The sequence below is a fragment of the Botryllus schlosseri genome, chromosome 12, assembly GCF_051294905.1.
Source record: "Botryllus schlosseri isolate E-star chromosome 12, Bs_hap1, whole genome shotgun sequence".
NCBI classification, from domain to species: Eukaryota; Metazoa; Chordata; class Ascidiacea; order Stolidobranchia; family Styelidae; genus Botryllus; species Botryllus schlosseri.
Genome location: NC_137247.1, coordinates 14,481,920 through 14,498,406, shown reverse-complemented (window position 1 = coordinate 14,498,406; position 16,487 = coordinate 14,481,920). Strand labels below are relative to the sequence as shown.

General features: G+C 39.4%; 1 protein-coding gene and 1 long non-coding RNA gene across 4 annotated transcripts in view; one reads left to right on the top strand and one right to left on the bottom strand.

Annotated features, from left to right (window-relative positions):
• The window catches only part of LOC145452878 (uncharacterized), a 193,675-nt gene that overhangs the window by 175,442 nt on the left and 1,746 nt on the right, over window positions 1-16,487 (bottom strand). The gene's annotated exons all lie outside the window — the stretch shown is intronic.
• LOC145452864 (sulfotransferase 1B1-like) lies at window positions 3,984-15,553 on the top strand. 3 transcript variants are annotated; one of them, XM_080331003.1, is made up of 6 exons: window positions 4,049-5,738; window positions 5,808-5,944; window positions 6,005-6,217; window positions 6,929-7,094; window positions 9,325-9,562; window positions 14,645-15,553. In XM_080331003.1, the coding sequence occupies exons 2-6, from the start codon at window positions 5,848-5,850 to the stop codon at window positions 14,996-14,998; spliced, it is 1,068 nt and encodes a 355-aa protein (XP_080187129.1). In that variant the 5' UTR covers window positions 4,049-5,738; window positions 5,808-5,847; the 3' UTR covers window positions 14,999-15,553. The 3 variants fall into 3 exon arrangements, with proteins under 3 accessions (XP_080187130.1, XP_080187129.1, XP_080187128.1); XM_080331004.1 differs by lacking the exon at window positions 14,645-15,553 and adding an exon at window positions 9,622-14,638 and having other exon boundaries at window positions 3,984-5,944; XM_080331002.1 differs by having other exon boundaries at window positions 4,051-5,944.

Below are 16,487 nucleotides of genomic sequence, written 5' to 3'. Positions count from 1 at the left end.
GGGCGTCCTCCGAGGACATTAAAAAAAAAGTCAAAAAAGAGGACAAATTATCTTCAAAGAGGACGTATGATGACCCCAAATGAGACAGTGGTTCTCAACGCATGCGTCGCTTGTTTCGAGGCATATTGCATTTGAGGCGAAAAAATGAAACAATTGAAAACGTGAAGATATTAGAAAACTTTAATTAGGCTACTGTAGCGAGATAGCGTACTGGTACATTCCACAGTTGCAACACCATTGGGTTGCGGGTTCGAGTTCGACCTAGGTCGACTCCAGAATTCCTACCTAAGTGTTGGAGGTTTATCTATAGGCTCCTCCTCGCCACGTGATCCGCGTAAGCGGTGTCTTACAAAAGCCTAGAAGTGGGCCGTGCTATACAAGTCGGTAAATACTACGGAATCATGCAGAATACAGAATATCGGCCTGGTGTAAAATGACCAATGTAGTCGAAACACCATGATTATCATAAACAACAATTAGGCTACTATATATAGATAAAGTCATGAAGCATTTCATGTCGATATCGGGAGTGAGATCACAAAAATATGCGATAAATCAGATCTCCACCATCGGTAACTAATTAGCTCTCCCGGATGTGATTACTGCCGCCGCATGGTAGTGCCGATCTTGGAATTTGAAACATTTCTCGTTCAGCTCAAGCGAAGGCGCTTTGAACTCATCAGGTAAACTCTCGTAATTCGAGACGCAACACGACATCGCCATCACCGAGTTCATCCTTTGTGATCCGGCCAAGTCGGCAATCTCAGAAATGTACTACTGTTTCTGGAATCACGGAGAAATTCATTTTAATCACGTATGAGAGTAGGCCTACATCAGGACCAATATAACATTATGAAAACATGGCGCGAATCGTAGCTCACAACGAGAAATAGGCGTACAAAATGGAACAGTTTACAAAAAAATTTTGTACAGCACTATATTGAATTTATAACACGCAATATAGCCAAACTATATATTTGCTGAGTAGAACCTCCATCAACTCTCATCCATGTTGATTGTTGCGTAACAGTGTATGTATATTAGGACAGAAGTAGCAAATCATATTCTTTTTGTGTCATTTGAAAACAAATACCCGATGCAAATAATATATCCACTTGGGACTTACATGCAAAACGTGTATATCTAGGGTTGCATTTAAAACAAACATGTTTAAAACAAGGCCCTAATTTAAAACATGTTTTTATTGTGTTTTTTTTGTTTATTTAAAGCCATGACGTCATCCGGGGCCTACAATAACCCCCGCGTCACCAATAGCCAATTGTGACGTCATAGTTGGTTGACATTGACATTTGAAAATATAGGGTAAATTTAGCTCCTTTGACGAGATATTTGTATTATTAATGTTGAACCGACTATTTTGAGGGTGCAAACCGTCCCATATCGATGTACGTCAGATATATCGGGTGGTAATTGTCCGTAGGCTCATACAACATGTTTTTAAGACGGTATTTACACAATTATGGCATAATTTTACAACTTTAAAAAAACACAATTATTTTTTGAAAAGGCCCTTTTTTAAAACACTGTTTAAAACATGTTTTAAACAAAGTGTTTTAAAACACCGTTTGTTTTAAATGCAACCCTATGTACATCCCACATTTTCGAAATTTGTAATAAAAAACTGACACCATTGACATTACAGGGGACACCAACGCGGTGCCCGCGGGCATCAGGTCGTCCGTATGGACCAGATGATGTCGCCCTTGGTGAAATTTGTGCTGCCGTCGACACGTAGTTCAATTAGTATTTTTGAGATATTTTAATTAAACTTGAAATTTTGTTCGCGCTGTGCGCGAAGAAAATGCGACTTCATTTTTGCATTGTTATATATAGAGGTTCCCTTTGCAATCTGAGCCCGTCAGCATACAGATGCGAACAGCAGAGAAAATGATGCGCCCCATATAGAATAAATACCAACTTGGAATCGTGTGCTCCTCACGAATGAAATTTGTTTCTGGTAGGCCTACGTACGGCGATTCTAACACCTTTCCACTATACCTACAATCCTGATTGGAGGTCAAGAAATGACAGCATGTAAGCAATAATGACATGAATAATACCAATTGGCTCACCCGAAGAAGCATCGCATCGTTTATAACTTGCCCTAAATTTTCGAAAACATTCCTCCGTCAACTCTACCGGTGAATGTGATCACATGGGCTGAGAAGGGATAAATATTTGATAGTAATATGACAAACTACTAATATGATGACGAAATTCATAACGCGATCATAACGTGTCCCTGTAACTATTCATAACATGACCACTCGCGATTTTGGTGCGCATAGTAAGCCCGATGAAATGGTACAGCACCGGATATGGACATGGACAGTTAACATGGGAATTTAGCGTCCAATTAGTTCATTACAGCTATGCCCTGGAATGCGGCCGTACTCAACATAAGTTGTCCAAATGCGGGCGTGAATAGCAAAAAGGTTGGCCAACCCTGAGCTAGACCCATCCTCACCATCTCATCCGCGCAAGCGGTGTCTTGAAAAAGTACGCCGTGCTACAAGTCGGCAGCAGATATAAGGAATCAAAATAAAGAAAATTGGCCTGGTGTAAATGACCTTTGTAGTCGACAAAACACCATGAATACCACAAACAACCCCATAGATTTGAAAACTTGCTGACAGCAAGCGGACACAGCCGTCTCATTAGTGGGACATATGAAGTGATTTAATCTATCAGTTTGGGTCGCAAGACTTTACCGACATTTCTTTAACGAAATACAGGTTGTTTTCCGGATCCGGATGGATCGAGAAATCTGTGTAAAGCAATACATATTGATTGAATCCAACCATCATCTAGGTATGCATAGGGCATACGCCTAATCTGTACGCTCTCTTATTCGAATGTTTGTGTGAGTCGCATTAAATGCGCTGGTAAATCTGATCCGCTTGTCGGGTGGGAGTAGGGAGAAAAGCAGTTCCTCTTAGTAAAATTGTGTCACCACTCTGATAAAGCTGATTATTTAAATCTTGGGCAATAATTGCTATAATTTCAAGCAATTCGTCTCCTTCGAAGTTCAGTCACCGCGGAGGGTCGCTTACTGTGGAAAAGAGTCAATCCTATTATGAGTTAGACTATCAGTCGTCGACTATTTTGAGTCCTTCGATCCTATCTTTTGTTTGTATCGCAATCTGGTCGCGTTTTGAGCGCATGAAAGTGGAAATATTAAAAAAAAAACGAATGAATAATATGAGCCATCACACATGATTCAATGCAATACATATTGTCGATTCTTGATTGCAAAACTCATCAACTTTACATAAGATCAGCGGCCTATTTTCTCCGCTATAATTTTTCATTAGGTCACAAAACGTCACGAAAAACACGGCTATATGACTGTTACGTTGACGCGAGGTTTTGTTAATGTGATGTGGAGTGAGATATCCCCGCGGTTCAAGTTTTGTAGTTCTGGTGATAGCCACTAATGCTAGGCTACTCGAAAGGTATAAAATTGTACTTTGGGCACAGCAGTGTCTTGCAATTTAAATTCACGAATAGTGGAATCGGATATAGTGACGTATATTAAGAAAGTATAATCTAAAAATATAGTTAAATATATTATATATATATTGCCAGTTTGTATCCTTCGAAAACTGAAAATCCGCTTGTTCATGATGAACGCATAGTAGTAGGCAGCACACCTTGCTATTCGCAATTTTGCTATGCCGTGGTGGTAATAGAAGACGGCGATTTGTAAGATATGATTCGATTTCCCACTCAAACTGTTAAAAACTAAAATGGCGGAATTTAGAGGAAGAAAAGACAACCCATTTGAACAAAATTATTGATGAAGTTCCTATTTGTTATCTACTCCGTGAACACCACCTGGCTGCTGAATGCTGATGGCTTTCGTAGTATTGGTGGAGTACGGAAAGAGAATTTCTCCTCTACATTCCATTGCCGACATGCAGATGCAATAAGGAACAGACCATGACAGCAGCAGGCTATACTGTGTGACTGCTCTATCCTATCGCAACGTTATTGTTTCAGCCATATCCTCGTAATATAAGATATTTATATTGAAGATTATGCAGAAGGCAGTATCGTTTGAATATCATGTATAATGCGATATAGATTTTATATATCTGTTTTATTATGGGAAGAACATCATTACAGCGTGTATCTGGTGTAGCCGGCAGATCCCGATGCAATACTACCGCCTGTATTTGCTTATCGTTCACAATTACCGTTCTCCTAGCCCCCGGACCGTAGCCCTGTAAATTACAGATAGCTCATGCCCTTTTATGTTTTGATCGAAAGTAGTAAATATTTTTGAGGTCGAATCAAGCCAATACTTTTCGATATTGATTAAGTTCACTCAAGTTATTCGTTGCAGAAATCGTAGCCTACCGAAAACAAGTTTGTTTCGCGTTAAAATCAGATCCAAGTAATCGCGAAGATCAGCACCTCGAGGGGTGAATATAGCGATAAATCATTCGGCATTGTCGATACTCCCACTACAGAATTAAATTATGCTGAATACTACGAAACAATTATTTTTCGTATTACCGTCGCCTCACCGTTTATAATCGACTGTTTTCACAAATTCGCTTACTATTCATTTACAACAAGCGTCGCAATCAGTTGATCAATATATGACAGGGTTAGGACCTACGGTTAATACTTTGCATATCGTTTTGATCAGTGTATTCAGCCACGTCTATTTAGGATGTGAAGTGCACTGAACTGAAATACCGTGGATTTTTATTAGGTTTTAGACTCCTTCGTAACATGACTGAAATGTTCCGGATATATTTAATGCTGGATGTCATAAATGTTCGATGTTTCGAAGGCTGCCACCCAGTATGTTACAGTTACATTGTAGAATTTCAATTCATGAGCCATTCGCGACTGCAGTGTTTTTTCGTGTTGCATGCGCAAATATTTAACCTCGGGCCAGATGATTCATTGAAAACATTATGCACTCGAGCGCCTCAGAATGAACTCGCACCAAACACATAAAACGCACCAAATAAGCGGTTAAGTTCAAGTCGGTTCATGTCATTCAAGAAGTAATACTACGTCACGAACATCTGAACGGTACTGTGGTAACTCGTATGGTTATTGAGTGAAACTGTCTTGTAGTTTGCAACTGCTTTTTTCTTTCGGTGGCGGTCACAGTGAAATTGTAAATTTAAGTTATAGCATTAATGGGCGAAGTGAACAGATATAAATTGGCCTACGACTGAATTGTGGCGATATGTACTATGGTACGACTGTATGTAAGTACGTGGATGTGATGTGATAATGTATGTCATTATAATTTGAAATTCAAGGAAAGTCGACTTCTTATTGCATTATCGTGAAATAACGGAAATTTTCGGATTCGTTCAATAAAAGTTCGAAGCTTTCCATTGCAATTGATGCAATGTTTGAATAAAACAGGCGACCAGAATTTAGGCTGCTTGTTGATCCACATTCGAGTGTCATTGGGAATATACGCGTTCATATAGCCAATGTACAGTACATACGAAATCGTTTCTCGTTTATGCCAGTCGATCGGGAGGACATTCATCAACATGTCCATGCCCTGCTGTACAACAAGTCTTTGTCTGTGTACGCCATATAGCCGGCATTTTTCAAATCCTGCTCACCCTCTGCTATATTTTCAATATTGTATATCATGGTGTCATTGTGTTTGTCGCGTCAAAACAGAGACACGACGCTGCACTGTTGTTGAAAGTGTCCTCGCGTTCAGCCTGCCTGTAAGCATATTGAATTTTGTGGTAAAGTTTATACGGTAATATGAATGATATAGATGAATCATTTATTAGAATAGATAGCACAGTCTTACGACGAACCAGCATTCACGATATGTCCTTCATCTTGATCTCCTCGACTCTGGCCGCCGCAGCAGTAGTTATATTATTGAAGCTGCACGGAACAAGAAACATCGATGTGACTTCCTTTAGTAAGTTTCAGTTCGTCGCAGTAAAATAGTGCATTGTTAATTGATCTATATGCTTTTAAGTTTTGAAATATGTCATTGTACCGTCGAAGATTTTCATCATTCTTACGAAACTACGGGTGACAGAACTATTACGACCGAAGTCCGTCGTGCGAGTGAAGACGGCGAACAACTTTGTTTTTACTACTATTCCGTACAATCTCACGTTATCGAACAGGATTTTAGAGTTTGAAGTTCGCGATAGTGATGTGTTCGTCGTGACGTATCCGAAATCCGGTAGGTTGGGACACTGATCATGCACTCAAAATAGCTCGAAGAGCTTCTTGGAGGCACATAACTTAAATATCCAATTGAATAGTATATTCACATTGAAATGAACCCGAATATTTTCGGCTGACACTCATCAGCAACTAGTAGAGGGTTGAAAAGAACATTGTATCTCAACAATCACGACCAGCATGCTGGTGACGTCATATTTTGTGATACGATTGTTGAGATACAATTTTCTTTCCAATTCTCTACTGCGCTGACGATTACCCCTGACCAGTGTCAGCCGAAAATATTTGGGTTCATTTCAATATGAATATACTATTCAATCAAAATAGTTCTTATCCATTTTCAATATAAGTGATCAAGTAATTACTGGTACTCCAGTATAGTGGTAGAAGTTTTGCTGTGAACTTCAATTCAATTGCAACTAGAAATAGCGATTTTCAACACATGCAAAAACTGCTTCGAGCAGAAGTAGAAAACAAAAGGTCAGATAAGTGTACTGATGTAAAGTCTGAATAAGTATATTGGGACGTGGCATGACATGGTTTTCTCGGTCAATTGTCAATGAAAGTTGTTTTGAAAATTACAAGGCTTATCAATGGCTTGTCCAATAGAGTCCATAATATGTCATCAACAGTGATAAATACCTACAAGAGTCTTCTCGAATGTTTTATAGTTGCATCCCCGGATTATTGATATTGTTTTATAACCAAGGTACCACATGGATGCAAGAGATTGTTTGGCTGATTTGTCACAATGCAGATATCGAAGCTTCGAAACAGCTCGCTCTTTCAACGAGGAGTCCTTATCTAGAAAGTGTCGACGTTGGTGAACATCTGGGATTCCAAGCATTGGAGAATTGGCCGACGGATTCGATAAGGTCTGTTTGTTGTATTCAAGTACAGATCCACGGACAGAATTCATGCTATATCCAAATCCATTTCCACAACTGGAATACTGACTTAGATTACTGTTGCAAGCCTTTCGTAATCGGTCCGCGCTACTCCATTCGTATCCGGTTTCTCAAACATTTCAAACCCGAATCCGATTTAAATCTTTAGAGTCTTTACGAGTTGAAATCTATTGTCGCACGGGGAAACAATTCGCTACATTAGAATGAAGAGCTGGTCAAAATAGTCGAGAAAGCTACTCAAGAAGAAGTAGAAGTAGCGACGCAAAAATATGCTCAAGTACGAGTAGAAGTGATACTTTTGAAAGTAGTCTATAACTACTTGAAGTAGAATTGACTGACTTTAAATCTACTCAAGTAAATAGTTGTGAAAATGGTCGTAATTCGTTTGCATGGACTGTCAATAGCTGCAAATTGAGCTATGCGGAAGATGTAGAGAGCTTTTTCCGTATTGACACATCCCAAGAGGCATCAATTTTTGACAGAATAAGCATTCGTACGCATCATGTGATGCAAATGATAATATCGATTTGGAAATGCGATACTATTCCTTTGTTTACTGCCACACCCCGTTTTAGAAAATATAATGGCATGGCACCCTCCCCCATATTATAAGGCCCGTAGTTTAGGCTAAGAGCAATACGGAGAAGTTCTATCGGATGCGGTGTTACCACTTTGCGCGATTGGTATACGTTAATAAAAATATGGCGGATGGTTAAAATGCCATATAGTGTATATCTTTATTTTCGGAAAATTTAGGCATTAAGACGGCATTAAGGCCACACTTGCTTTTATACTTCATATATGTTCTCCACGCAAATGCATCTGGAACCATTTAGGACTCAAGTATGATATTGGGAATTGAGAGAGAAATACAAATACTACTTCTGAAAAGCGGAAAATATGTTTCATGTCTTTTGTCCAGAAAGTTTCGATGGTGGTTTGCTACAACAGCTCTAACGCTAAAAAAGTCAGAGTCCACTTTTCCAGATTAGGACACGCCATGGCCTGCTAGATTACGATATGATAGGTAATTGATAGATTGCTAAACGGTAGTTTCAAAACGTTATAATGGGCCATATTTACTGTGATTTCATATGGGCGACAATGCGGTTTGAACAGAGAATCACACAACCCGCTACCAAAATTATTATATTCGCCGATACTTTCATGAAAAGATACTCATCACTCCATCTTTATACTGTGCGCGAAGCGCGACGAAAATTCTGGGCTTTACTTAACTTTCATGGAAATGAAATGTTGATAGTCCGTGAAATCAGTCCAGAAATTCCTCAGACTATCTTTCTGATTGGAAGATTAAACTACTTCTACTTGACGAATTGAAAATAGCGAAAAGTAAGTAAGTAGATCACAAAATATTGCGAAGTAGCACTAGAAGTGGCGGGAAATTAGATTTACTTGAGTGAGTACCGCAAGTAGCGGAAAACTACTCGAGTACTTCGAAAAAGTAGAAGCACTTCATTACTGACCACCTCTGCTAGAATGGCGGATTCGGGTAACTTTGTGAAGTCTTATTTTGATTTGTGACTTATTAGTTATACTACCAGTGACGGTCTTTTGTAAGCCATTATTGAACGCGGTGCATTTCTTTGTACGCAATCTGCGACTGTGGTGCAAAAGACCAACGTATGATAAGCACCTGATTATTTCACCCGGTCGTTGACAATTTCGCCCGCCATCGTGATGGAAACATACATACATACATACTTTCTACATTAAATATTCCAAAGTCTAAAAGAGTATGTAATTTTGACTGAAGACTGTTTCAGTATAGAAGGGAAAGTAGTTAAAAATAAAACCTATTCAGCAAGTAGGGCAATTATCAAAATCTACTTAAGTAGTCGAAAAAAGTAGAAGTACGCTTCATTATTGATCAGACCACTCTGCTTTGGTACAACATATACATGAACGTGATTTTACGGTTATTCCTCGGATTAATTATTATTTGTCTCCTCAGTACGACATAGCGTTCGGATAATAAGCGAGATTGATAAAGCTTTCTATGTAATTATGACGTGTTCTTTTTTCAGCTTTCTATGTAATGCGACTCTATGGCCTCTCACCTTACGATTTCATTACAGAATCTAGATTATATTTTATATCTGATTTAACGTTACATGATTATGAGATCCGGAAGCCAGAAGCGAGTATAGCGTCATTAATTCTACGTAACATTCAGAATTATGAAAGTCCACCGGCCGCACGAGATTCTGCCTCACGGCGTTTCCGTTGAGAAGAGAGGCAGGATCATTTACGTTGCGCGCAATCCTAAAGACGTCTGCGTATCCTATTTTCATTTCCACGACATGACCTTCAGCCTTCCGAAAGCCGGAACATGGGATGAGTTTTTGACGAAATTCTCGAACGGGGATGTTTCCGTGGGCGACTGGTTCGATTTCACCCTAAAATATTGGAAGGTAACGTGTTGATCTCGGCTATACATTAAAATATTGCTACCGTTTTATTTGCTACCCAGATAATATGCGGTCTGAGATGTGTTCAAGTCGATCGACGGCGCTGGTGCTTGTTGGCTTTGTTTTTGAGGTGTTAATGGTGTGTGTCGACTAGGGATGGTGTGAACGTGAGGTTCGCGTTCGCAACAGAACCTTGGTAGGTTCTGCAATGTGAACCTTTTTCATATATTACAATTTTCACTTCATTAGGACATCTTCCGTTCGAATTTATTGCATTTCAAATGCGGGCCACTCTAAGCATGGCGCTGACAGCATAAAAAATCAACACAAAGCGAGCATGCACCTTGACAATCTCAAAGATTTTACTTGCTTTGTTACGAAAGGTTGCTCGAAATATCCAGCTTTCCGTTTGTGAATATTTAGCGACTCTCTGCTGTGAGCTTGGGCCGCAATCATACAACATCACGAGCGACATATACACTACATGTAGTCAGCGAATGATGCTTATTCAACCAATCAATGAGATTGATATCGTTTTTTGATGTAACAAATCTAGCAGGCGTTCGGGGTCAATCTTGACTTCACATGTTTACTGTATCATTAAAACCAAATCCGTGCGATTAAGGTGGTGGTTGCAGCTCTATAACTGCATGGTGGGGTAGCCTAATACGTAATACCGGTAGCAAGTATAGAAACCCGTTTTGCACTCTGCTCAATATCAATGTAGCAATACTCAGACGCCAAATACATTGTCCTGTCTAGCCTAGACCGTCAAGGCGTAAGCTTAGATTCCCTGGTAAGTCTTCGTCGAAATTGTTGGCAAAGCGACGGAAGATAGTGATTTTATGGGAGTATTATATCCTTTGATTGCCTCAGTTGATACATTTGGCCACGTTTAAAACGTCAATATGTACTTTAGCATTGTGGCATTATATGACCCGAGTCGTCGCTAGGTATCGCGTACATTAATATAGGCTATCACGTCATTGAAAGATAGGGTTGGAATTAGCAATATGACGTCACGTGACGTCATGAGGTTCACGTTCGGGTTCACACAGAACCTTTTAAAAAGGTTCGCGTTCACACGAACCTGAACCTTTCAGAGGTTCACACCATCCCTAGTGTCGACTACTATGGTCATTGGTCATTTACACCAGGCCAATTTTCGTCATTTTTATTCCGTAGCTGCCGACTTCTAGCACGGCCCACTTAGGCATTTATAAGACACCGCTTACACGAATTAGATGGCGAGGAGAAGCCGAGATAAACCTCCAACAAGTAGGTAGGAATTCTGGAGTCGACCTGGGTCGGACTCGAACCCACAACGCATTGGTGTTGCAGCTGTGGATTATACCACCAGGCTATCTCGCCACCACGGCTCTGGTGTAATACAGGGTATGTCATATCGCAGGCCTGTCAGATCTTGTCAAAATAGTTGCTACTCAAGTATAGGACTATAAGTAAAGTTATTTTCAATTACAAGTAGAATTAGGAATTTTAAAGACATGTCAAAACTACGTCACGAGGAACTAAAAAATGAATGGTATGAAAGTATACTCTTGTAAGAAGTTTCGATAATTAGATTTGTTCCAGGGATCGCATATACTTTTGTCAGTCAATCGGAGGCAGACTTGGACAACTAGAAAATTTTCAGCTTTTCCTAATTAGATTAGAATTAGATTACTGGCCTTTCGCTCCAATCTAGTGAAATTAGACAACTAGAAATATCTAGTTGTCCAAGTCTGATCGGAGGTGGTAAATTTTGAAATTGCGACGTGGGTCTTTGCGACTGACACAAAATGACTGTCATGCTACATCAAGTGGAAGGAGAATATGAAAGGTTTAAAAAGTGCTCAGGTATGTAGGTTCAAAAATATGATTTTTTGAGGTGTTGCGTACTTTTGGTAAATCGTAGTGCGGAAAATTTCGAAATTTCAATATGCATCTTCCAAACAACGCAAACTGACACGACAAATAAGTGAAATATTCGAGAATATATTCCGTTATCATGAGAAATGGACTATTTCGCTCGGCTGTTATGATGATTTCATTCACAAAATTGGTGCAAACCAATCCAAAAACTCTCCAGCTTCTCAAATATCAAATCAATATCAAAGGTAAGTAGTTCTGCGTGGGAAACTGCTAAGTAAAAGTCGATGTAGATTGCAAACGTGATCACTTGAGTAAGTAGTGAAAGTAGGCAACACTTGAGTACTTATGAAAAGTAGAAGTGCTTCGTTACTGATTACCTCCGGTCATATCCACTCGCTCAATATATTAGTTAGGCCAGTGGTTCTTAACCTTGCTTCCAACGCCCCCAAAGGGGCGCTGGCGATTTTTAAGGGGACGGAAACGCTCAGGGGGCGATATGGGGGCGCTGGGCTCAGGGGGGCGCTGAAGAAAAATGGCTTCGCAGTAGATGATGTGGTAGTAGGACATATCCTTAATGATAATGAGTATTCAGAGCCGAAATTTTTTTCGCGCTGCGGGACGATGTTTGCTGTATTTTCATAAATATAGTGGGTTATTATTAGGGCAAGTTTTTGTTGCAGTCAAATCCGTGGAAAGTTGCATTTATTTTTCATAAAAGTTGCAGTAAAAAGTTGCATTTCTTTTTTATAAAGTTGAACTAAAAAGTTGCATTTATGGAAAAGGGTATGAGATTCTCGAAGCGATCCGTATCCTAGGCACTTGAGCGAAACTCAGTGCTGGCGACTTCAACAAAATCAATAATCTGAAAAAATTGACCCAGTGAAAATATAATTTTCGGCGGTCTAGCATGAATGTACGTCAAATCAGAAAGGACCTCAAATTTAAACGACAGTGGAATAATGAAGCGATCTATTTACATATAGTGCCAAATAGTTCCAGTAAAAAGGTGGTTGCGTGAAAAATCGAGTTGCAAAAGTTACAAAAAGTAGCATGAAAAAATCAAGAAAGGTTGCACAAAGTTGCAATATAAGAATCCTCCAAAACAGCTTAAAACACCATACTGCATAACTTCTGAGTATTTAGGAAGCTACCGGAAGCTGTAAAGAAAAGTTGCAAAAGTTGCGAAAACGCGCCCTAGTTATTATAATTCATGTAAAACGATTTGCGCGTACTTTTAGATCGCCAATTACCCGTTAAAACACTGCCGTCACGCTTGCAAGGGTTATTTTCAACAACATGTTTCGAATTTGGTATTATATCTCGCAGCGCACAGCGTGTGAAAATCGAAGAAGGAGGCACTGCATTAGGGAAATACATATACTGACTTTTCATTCGTCGCCAAATGTATCAACTGGAGCAATCAAATGTTATATAATAATCCCATAAAATCAATATCTTCCGTCACTTTGCCAACAATTTCAACGAGGGCTTGCAAAGTAATATAAGCTTACGCCTTAGCGATCCAGGCCAGGCCGGACAATGTATTCGGCGTGTGAGTGTTTGCTACGTTGATATTGAGCAGAGTTTAAAGCGAGTTGTACCCCGATAACAAGTTACACAGCAGTAACCAACACCCTCAATCGCACGGATTTGGTTTTTATGATATAATATACGTATGAAATCGAGATGGGCCCCATACGCTTGCTAGATGTTCTACATCAGACAACGGTATCAATTTCATCGATTGGTTGAACAAGCATCATTCGCTGACGAGGCTACATGTAGCGTATTTCGCTCTTGATGTTGTGTGATTGCGGTGTAAGCTCATAACAGAGAGTCACTAAATATTCACAAACAGAAAGCTGGATATTTCGAGCAAACTTTTATAACAAAGCAAGGAAAATTTTTGAGATAGTCTAGGTGCATGCTTGTTTAGTGTTGATTTTTAAACTGCCAGCGCCATGCATAGAGTGCCTCCAAGTTGAAATGCAATAAATTTCAACCAAAGATGTTATAATGACGTGACAATTGTAATATATGAAAAAGGTTCACACTGCAGAACCTACCAAGGTTCGTTTGTGAACGTGAACCTCTAAATTTCCGTGGTTCACACACAGAACGCCAACGTGAACATCACGTTCACAGCATCCCTACACTGTATATCACTTTTGAGAGTGAGAGCCTCTTGTACATAAAATAAGTTTTGAAGATATGTGCACGAAATGAATAACTAAATATACTTGTATATTTGAGATCTACCAAATGAAATTGTCAGAATATTTCTTCATGAACATGAACGTTATATAATATGTGTTGCTTATTTGTTTGGAATACATTCATGTTAAAATTGTTAACTAGGTATAGTACTAAATTCAATGTGAGCAGATATATGCATCCCATTCTCAGTTGAATTACTTATAGTTACACAAAGCACTGAGATAAAATCCAATACCATAAATTTCCCCGTATTGCCAACCCCACAGGACAAATAACATCCACCAGAGAAAATTATTTGCCAGTGAAGAAATACCAATTTGGAATCGTGTGCTTACTTTAGTCTAATACGTTTATGCGTTTCAATATCTTTTGACTATATAGCGGACAAGAGGTAACAAAATAGCAACATGTAACGAATAAGTTGTACCAACGGCCACCCCCGAATATGTTCAAGTATTATTTACGTGGATTTTTTCCAATACAACAGCTCACTCAGCGCTACTGGTAAATCAGATTACGTGGGCTGAGAGGGTAAAAAGTTTATAGCGACATATATATGCAAATGCCACCTATATATTCATTCATACATTATAGAAAATATTTGGCGCTTATGGCAACCAGGTCACACAAACTTTACTGATCATTGAAATCACGCGACGGGGTTTTTGGGGGCGAAGCTCTCAGAAGTTTGGTTTATCACGCTATGGGTGCGCAAGACAACCGTTTTTTAGGGGGAGCTGACGAGGTGCTGTTACGGGTCTCCCTCTTACCCATTGTCTAAATTACAGTCCTTACAATATGAGGTGGGGGGCGCTGGAGTACGATAATTTTGGAAAGGGGGCGCTGAAGAAAACAAGGTTAAGAACCACTGAGTTAGGCTATCCCCTGACTGCCTACTGACATCCGAGCAACGTGAAAGGAGTTTCAATTTTATCGCAATCTAAATCGATCATTACAGTGCAATATTGTAATATCATGCATTTTGCTTGCACGAAGGAATCTCAGGAGAACCCCGACAAAATCTACTTCACCACGTACGAAGCTCTATCGCAAGATCTCCCGGCGCAGGTGCGAGCACTCGCAAAATTTCTAGGTAAAGATTTGAGGGACGAGCAAGTCGAAGCAATCGCGAGCCACTGCACTTTCGCGAGCATGAAAGAGAACAGAAGCGTCAACTATGAGAAGATGGCCGATATCGCCGCGTTTGACTTCTCCAAAACCAAATTCATGAGAAAGGGGCGTGTCGGAGACTGGAAAAATTACTTCACTGTAAATCAGACCGCAGCTTTCGACGAATTGTTTGAACGCAGAATGAAGGGCGCAGGATTGAATATGCAATTTGAAATATAGTCGTGATTTATGTGGTAACAATTAAATTCGCATAGTTTACTCCTAGTTCAAGTTACATGGTACCTATATATATATTTACAGTATAATGTTATTATCATTACTTCGTATTACCAAACAAGATATCAGATTTTAATTTAAATGTATAGTCCATATCAGTATATTCGTTTCTCTATTGTCTTGTCGATTGGCACAATGCCGTTTTTTCACGACAGCAAGGGACTGTCAACTAATTGGGATGATTGATAAGTCAACTGATAAATACTATTCGGCAATCGAGATTGCCGCGGAGCGGGATCTGAAATATCGACCTATACAAATATATCGCCACATATTACTTCATTCTCACCGCTTGTCCTTTTGTTTTACCTTGTTGCTTTTCATTCGGTCTACATGCCTTTCGCATAACAGTTTTCAAGGCTAAGGTGTGTGTGATTGCAAAGACTACTCCAAGGCTCCAAACCGTTTCGAATCCTTCGTAACCTTTCATTGTATCGCAATCTCGTGGTGTTTAGGATTGATGAAATCTTTAATAAAGTGATACTGAACTATGACTTATTTGAGAAGTCATTTACGCTCTATCATTCGGCTATAGCTAAGTTAGGCTGATTGCGTTGTCGGATTGATGCGGGGAAATAGCCCCTTCAATCTCGTGTAACAAACGTTATGCAATTACAAAGGCTGCTTCTGCAGAGATTGCACGCATGTTTATATTTGGCATTTTCATAATTTACTTTTAAAAGTTTTGACATCGTCATAAATAGATAGCTATGGACACGAATTAATCATATAAAATTCTTATGGCGGTCAATTTTATCAAGTAAAACCACAAAACGTGCAGTATCTTCTCAGAATCGGTGCCAATAAGAAGAGAAGGCATAACGGTTTTATATGCGTAAATAAACGATACCACGAAATGTACAGTATTTCCGCGTGGAATCAGTGTCAACAAAAAAAGTCGAACAAGAACGTGGCCACTCATTGTTACAACTGCTGAAGCAGTTCTTCTCTAACCTAGGGTTGCCATACGTCCGGAGTTTCCCGGTTATGTTCGGAATGTTACTGTTGAAACTGGGTCCGGGGGAAATACTAAAATATGCCTAAATGTCCAGAATTTCGAAGGCTTGAAGTATGGGCTAAAGATTTTTTCGTAAATCAATCTAAACAATATTATTTGGTAATCAAATATATGCGATTTAGTATCACATACCCCAAGTCTATATTGAGTTTAATATGGTGTCCACCGCCCCCTCAAAAGTTGCAATCAAAAATCAGGAATATCAAGATATCCCAGTCAAAAATAAATATATAAATAACCATCATTTACTGAAATCAGTCCTATTGTAATCGCAATTTTAAGATAGCAGTATATGGCTAGAGTCAGTTAAGGCCGTTTGGATACTTTTGTCAAGAACAGTGGTTCTGAACCTGGGGGTCGTGTGCCTTTATTTTAGGGATCGGGGGATTATGGGGATCGGAAAGATGTTGAACG